Source organism: Moschus berezovskii, chromosome 7 (genome assembly GCF_049115385.1).
Source record: "Moschus berezovskii isolate FMDL1 chromosome 7, NW_MosBer_1.0, whole genome shotgun sequence".
Classification (NCBI taxonomy): domain Eukaryota; kingdom Metazoa; phylum Chordata; class Mammalia; order Artiodactyla; family Moschidae; genus Moschus; species Moschus berezovskii.
This window is the reverse complement of record NC_142466.1, coordinates 67,731,883-67,738,374: the sequence shown is the minus strand read 5'-3', so window position 1 is coordinate 67,738,374 and position 6,492 is coordinate 67,731,883. Positions and strand designations below refer to the sequence as shown.

The 6,492-nt window shown below is 51.6% G+C and overlaps 1 protein-coding gene across 1 annotated transcript; it reads right to left on the bottom strand.

Moving 5' to 3' along the window:
- Window positions 1-746: 746 nt before the first annotated feature.
- Window positions 747-5,676, bottom strand: CCIN (calicin). The gene is made up of 2 exons (XM_055427055.2): window positions 5,518-5,676; window positions 747-3,620 (listed from the first exon to the last, which is right to left on the bottom strand). The coding sequence occupies exon 2, from the start codon at window positions 3,554-3,556 to the stop codon at window positions 1,790-1,792; it is 1,767 nt and encodes a 588-aa protein (XP_055283030.1). The 5' UTR covers window positions 3,557-3,620; window positions 5,518-5,676; the 3' UTR covers window positions 747-1,789.
- Between the last annotated feature and the right edge of the window lie 816 nt (window positions 5,677-6,492).

Sequence of the window (6,492 nt, the reverse complement as noted above, 5' to 3'; positions counted from 1 at the left end):
TAAGTGTCTTTTAATTTCATGGCTTCAATCAGCATCCGTAGTGATTTTGGAGCCCCCAAAAATAAAGTCTGACACTGTTTCCACTGTTTCCCCATCTATTTCCCATGAAGTGATGGGACCAGTCCAAAATGAGCCATGCTGTAAGTGTAATACACACTGGGTTCTAAAGACTCAATATGCAAAAAAAATGTTAAATACTTCATTAATAAATGTTTCCATTGATTATTTGTTTAAACGTTAATTTTTAGGTATACTGCATTAAATGAGATATATGATTAATTTCACTCATTTCTTTTTACCTTGTTAGTATGGCTACTAGAAAAACAGAAATTCCGTATGTGGCTTGTGTACTACTCCTGTTGCATGGCACCGGTGGACACTCTCTCCCACGGACAGGGACTGTGTCATCCCCATGGCCCGAGCACCCAGCACAGGGCCCTGCGCAGAGAGGCCCCAGTGAGTGTGCGTGTGCCTGTGTGTGTGAACTGATGAGCAGATGAGTGAGTGAATTCATGAAGGGACAAGTGAATGGATGAATGAGGATTATATATGGTGTTCAAGGACTTGGTCAGTTTCTTCTAAATTGTTTAGGATTATATGGAAACACACAAATGAAAGGGAAACAGAGGTAGTTAGAATTGAGGAGCGCTCACTAGGCTTTGAGGTAGGGAGTCCCAAAGAACATTTTATGGAACCTAACTTAATATCAGGGTCCAAGAACCTAGGCCCTTGCCTCACCCCTTTTTTTCTTTTCTAGAAGTGCTCCTGCAGCACTTCAATATATGCCAGGGACTGTCCTAGGCACTTTGCACCCAGTGAGGCAGGTGCTCTTATCGTCCCCCTTTTACAGATAAGGGTACTAAGGCACAGAGGTGTTAATAACTTTCTCAGGATTATCCAGTAAGTGGTGGAACTGGCATTTGAACCAGGCCATCTGTCCCCATTGTCCAGGCCCCTAACTACTAAACCATCCTGACTCTCATCCCGTCATCTCCCTTATCTCTCCAATAGAGACGGAGGTTTCTTTTTCTCCCTTTACTCACCTCTCTTCCACCCCCAGTTCCTCAGACCTTGTATTCCTGGAGAAAGTTCCCAATGAACCTTGCTTACTGGAAACATGTAAGTAACCCTCCAACTTGCCTACAAATGAGACACACCATAGCTGAATGGTCCAGCCCAATAGTCAAGCAACCCTGCCTCCTCTCCTGTCCCAACCCCACACCCTCTGCCCGCATCCCCGAGCCTGGCTCACACCACCTTCTCCCTCCCTAACCCAGGAGGCTCCTCTCCCAGACCTGGGATTGGCCCTCCCCTGCCTTCCTGGTTAGACTCAGAAATGAGTGTTGGAGGAGCCTGAGGCTTCGCAACTCTAAGCAGGTGCTTTACCTGTCAGGCTAGCATGTGACTACAGGGGTATAGGATAGGGGGCCTTTCAGACATCACCTTGTCTAGGGCCTGGGAGATGCCTCGATCTCACCCACCCAGGATCCCCTTCCAGCCTCTCCTTGGATCCCTTCAATGACGGAGTAGCCCTGAATCTTCACCCACTGGGAGCCAGTGCCCGAGATATGCCTCAATCCCACCCACTAGGGACTCTTTCAGCCTCAGCTTGGATCCCTTCAGTAACAGGGCAGTCCTGAGTCTCCCCCAACTGGGAGTAGCCAGAGCCCAGGATCTCCACCTTTGGGGCCAAACAGAGACTAAAAAGGAACCAACACCTTCCTCTCTTTTTCTCTCATTAAATTGTGAATAATAATGCATTTACTTATTCTCCCACTTAAAAAGTTGTTTAAATCCTTTGAAGAATCTTGCAAGGTAGCTTGGCTAGACAGCAGGCAGGACAGTCCAATGCCTCTGGTGGGGGGGCCAGGGTCTTCCACTCGCCTGCCTTTTGGTCCAGCAGGTAGGCATTTGGATTGATGGTATAGTCCTTTGTCTGGACATCGCTGGCTGTGGTGACACCTCCGCACACAAACACTTTGTTGTCTCCAACAGAGCATATAGCATGGGACACATCCAAGGGGCAGTTGTTGGGCAAAAGAGGCACTGAGGTGGTTGTCTTGTTGGCCTTTACCTTCTGCAGGTTGATCTCCACACTCTGCCGGTGGCTGTACACGCAGAGGATGTTGTCCTGATGAAAAGAGAGCAGGGGCCGGTGGTTGAACTCAATAGGAAAGGTGATACACTGGACCACCTCCCCAGTGTTGGTATCGAAGCAGTCCACCACCCCAACCCGGGAGATGTAACCCTTCACCAAGCACCGCCCGGTGACAATATACAGGTTCCGGTCACCCTTGGTGATCACGGCTGTGCCGTCCATAGGAATGCTCATCTTCCCTGCCAGGCACCAGGTCTCCTTGCGCTCATCATAGCGATAGATGTTAGAGACATAACGCCTTGGGGCAATGCTGCCTCCCACTGAGTACACTGTCCCCCCGCAGGTCACCATGGTGTGGAAGACAAGCCCAATTGGCAGGTCAGGCAACTTGGTCCAGGAGTTGTCATCCATGTCATACCGCCAAGCTGTCTTCAGCCCTGAAATCTGCTCAGTGGTTCCACCAGAGATGTAGATGTAGCGACCAGCAGAGGTGGCACTCAGTGCTGCTGCCCGGTAGGGCATCTCTGAGAGCTTCAACCACAGGTTCTCCTGGATGATATAAGCAAACACGCCATCGTTGAACTTGCCGTGAGCCTTCTGGCCACCTAGGATGACCACTGAATCAAGCAGGGCCCCTTTCCGCTGGTAGCTCAGCAGACTGGTTGGCCTCTCCTGCTTGCGGTCTACAAGGACACTCTCAATCAGAGTTGAGTGGGTTGAGCTGTTCTCCATGCCCATCAGCTTGTTGCTGGCATACATTAGCGTCTTGTTGGAGACAGCATTGAGGTTGATGTAATTGAAGAATTTCTTGAAATACTTCTCCCGCTCATCCTTCCGGAAGCATACCCAACTGATGAGTGCGTTAAGAGCCTGGTCTTCGTTGAGTACATGCAAGTTTTCATCTCGGAGTAGGCGGCCGAAGATGACAGGTGGGCAGCGCATGAAGTGCATGCAGCCCTCAGGACTGGCCCAGTAGTGGAAGTTGTCACGAATGCCAGAGTAGGCCAAGTCTGACACCTCTTTGAGCTCAAACAACTCCGCCAAGAAGAGGTAGCGCAAGCAGTTGGCACGGCGGATGGACTTGATCAGGAAGTCATTGCAGTGAATTCGAAGGCGGGGTGTGTTGAAATACTGGGCCCCACGAAGGAGCTCTTCCACATTCTGTTCTGAGATCACCACCTTGCCGCTGTAGAAGTAGTCTAGGAGCTGGTCCACTGTGGTTGGACTCAGGTAGTTGGGGTCAATGGTGATAAAGAGCTCATCGGTGGTCTTCATGTCATGGTTGGAGATGAGGTTCTTCACCAGCGGGGAGACTGCAGCCAGAACATTGCGATGTGCAAAGAAGACATGGTGGTCCACAGTCAGGGCTATGTCCCAATACTCTTTGCGTTTTCTCTGTTTGTTCAGGTTCTGCAGGACAAAGCTGTTGTAGTTTTTCTCGGTGAATTCCAATTTCATGGTGCTTCTTGCTGGGTCAGACAGAAGATCAGCAGCAGGTACTGGAGAACAGACTTTCTCAGGCCTTTGGGATTCAGATTGATGGTTGTTTGCAGAGCAGTTGATCAGGGAGGAGTGGGAATAAGAGAGAGGATGATGTCATAGAATAGATGAGGTCATCACAATGCAGGCCCCCCTCCCTGAGGCCTTTCTCAGAGGCACAGGGCTTTTCTCCCCTCTGATGGCTCTGATCTGCCAAGGCCAGATACCCTTCCGAGACCTAGTCCAGGGCCCAGAACTCAAGAGGAAACTCAGAGATGGGTCACAATTCCCACCTGGGACCTTCAACCTCACTTCAGGGCTGCTTCTGGAATGTCAGGGCCAGTCTGGGCGGGGCTCGTACAGGGAGGGCTATTAGGAAGGCTGGGGTAAGGATTTTTACATCATCTAGAGGAATGTCCATTGCACAGGAGGGAAACCGAGGCCCACAGAAGAGCATGAACTTGCCCAAGATCAAGTAGCTAGTAGGAAGCAGAGAAGGGCCTGAAACCCAGTCCTTCAGGAACCCACCCTTCCGGGATGCTCCTAACTATTCAGCTTTCCTCTGTCTGTGATTCTCAAGCCCCAAAGCACCTTTCACTGCCAAGGCTCCTGGATATTAGAGAAGAAAAAGCTCTGTCCTTTTGTGACTTTTGCGGCTACAGACATCATTCTTCACATTGGGCTGGCCATAAAGGTCTTTCGGGGTTTCCCCTAACAGCTTTCGGAAAAATCCGAACGCAGTTTTTGGCCAACCCAATAAAACAGAGAGGTGGCGGCCCCTCCGGAAGCAAGGACGCAGGAGTTACCTCCGGAAGCAAGGACGCAGGAGTTACTCTCGGACCGGGGGATGGGAGGGCCCTCGAAGCCCTGATTATTTCAGTTTCACGGAAAACTGGGCCATTCTGTCCACACTTCCAAGTCTCTAGCTTGTAAAATGTTGGGGGCTGGGATAGGTCAGTTCTCCCCATCAGCTAGGGCCTTGGACAAGTTTCTCATTCTCTCTAAACCTCAGTTTCCTCCGCTGTGAGATGGGAAAAATAGCTGCATCCGCTTAAAAGATGATTAAGAATTTACAAGAGAAAAGGACCGGAAAATGTTAAGCCCAGTGTTTGGATCGCAACAATCGTTCAACAGATGCTAGCTGCCATTTCACTAGTTCGCCAAGCTTCGGTGTTCCTGGCTGGCTGCTCCTTTCGTAAACACTTGTGGTTCTCTGTGATCCTTGGCAAGTCTGGAAATCCCCGTCGCCTCGGGGTAGGCTCCGTGCGCCGCCTCAGCCACGCGGTGGCGCCGGAGAGTCATCTCCCGCCTGGGAACGGCGAGCTCCTTACCACCCCGGCGCCGCCCCACCTCCCCCGGCCCGATCGCCGCAAAACACCCTGTGCCCATTTTCCAGACAGAGGTAAAGCCCCAGATAGCGGGCGCACGGCCGAGCGGCCAGAGAGGAGCCATCCTAGAGTTTAGGCATCTCCCTTGGTGCCCCGCCGGGTGCCACCACGGCCCACCCCGCCTCCGAGCCGGCGTGGGGCTCCCCGAGTTCCCGTGGCGCTGCTGTGCCCAGGAGGGGATAAGGACCAGCCGGAGCCTCCCATGGAGGAGGGCCGGCTCCTGCGGGTCCCATCCGGACCAGCCTTCGGGGGCTCTCAGCACCCGGCTCAACAGAGTAGACCCTGGCGGCAACGGCAAGGTCGACCAGAGAGGACTTGGGCTCGGACCGCACCCTTGACCGCTCCAACCTGGGCTCTGAGCCCCACTCCTGACCGTCAGGCCGTCTTTAGCGTCCTTACTAGGAAAACTGTCGCTGCAGCCTTGGGAATGTGAGCCTGCCAGCTTTTTCCCTCCCCGTGTAGTGAAGTTTTCATTAACTGCTGGTCTGTCCCTCCTCCCTTCATTCCAGATCTGGCTTTTTCTTAATTTGAAAATTATTTTAGAGTACTTACCTTTTAATGCTATATTTGTTCACCTTGACGTCTCCAGGGTGAGAAGCACTCAGTCTCTTGAGATACGTGTCTGCACAAGGCTAGAACCTTCTGTTTTCCCCAAGGGAAGAAGGTTTGGCTTTCTGCCCTTCCACGGACTAGCTCTGTGGCTTAGGTGAATTCTACCTGGTCCCTTCTCTCCCTGTGAAGATAATTAAGCTCTAATTGCTTCTCCAGCTCTGATCTCTGGAGAGCAGAGGCCGCTGTGATTCAGGTGGAGAAGGATGAGGCCTCTTGGTGCTGAGGCCAGACACATCACTTCCATTGGCTTCTAGGCCTGCCCACCCAGGGGATGGGTGGGTCATTCATCACTCCTTTGCCCCCACCCCCACATTGATGGAGAAGGTGGCCATGCCCCTCTGTTTTTGTTTCAGGTCCCAGAAACCGTGGCCGGAAGATCTCTCATCAGATGCTTCCTTCTAGTTTAAGAAAGTTTAGGTTTACAGGGTGTCCTGGAAACCTTAGAGGATCCAGTAGACTTATTTCCATGTGCCAGACCTTGTACAGCTAGACAGATTGTGGCCCAGAGAGGGGAAGGGGCTCATTCAACTCAGTTCACAGAGCTAGGACTGGAAACCAGGGTGCCTGACTCCTTCCTCTGCCCTCTGGCTGCAAAGGAGAGATGGCATTCTGGCTTGTCTTCTGCTCATGTGGAATTTATGATGGTGGTGATTTAGTTCCTAAGTCATGTCCAACTCTTGCGACCCCATGGACTGTAGCCCACCAGCTCCTCTGTCCATGGGATTTCTGGAGTGGGTTGTCATTTCCTTCTTCAGAGGATCTGCATGACCCAGGAATCGAACCCACATCTCCTGCATATTGCAGGCAGTCTCCTGCTTTGCAGGCAGATTCTTTACTGACTGAGCCATCAGAGAAGCCCTTGAACTTGTAGGAGTTGCCATCTTTACAAAATCCATTGTAGGAAATTAGATTTGT

Coding starts and splice junctions, on each gene's coding strand:
- CCIN (XM_055427055.2), bottom strand. CDS start 3,556: ATGAAATTGGAATTCACCGAGAAAAACTACAACAGCTTTGTCCTGCAG.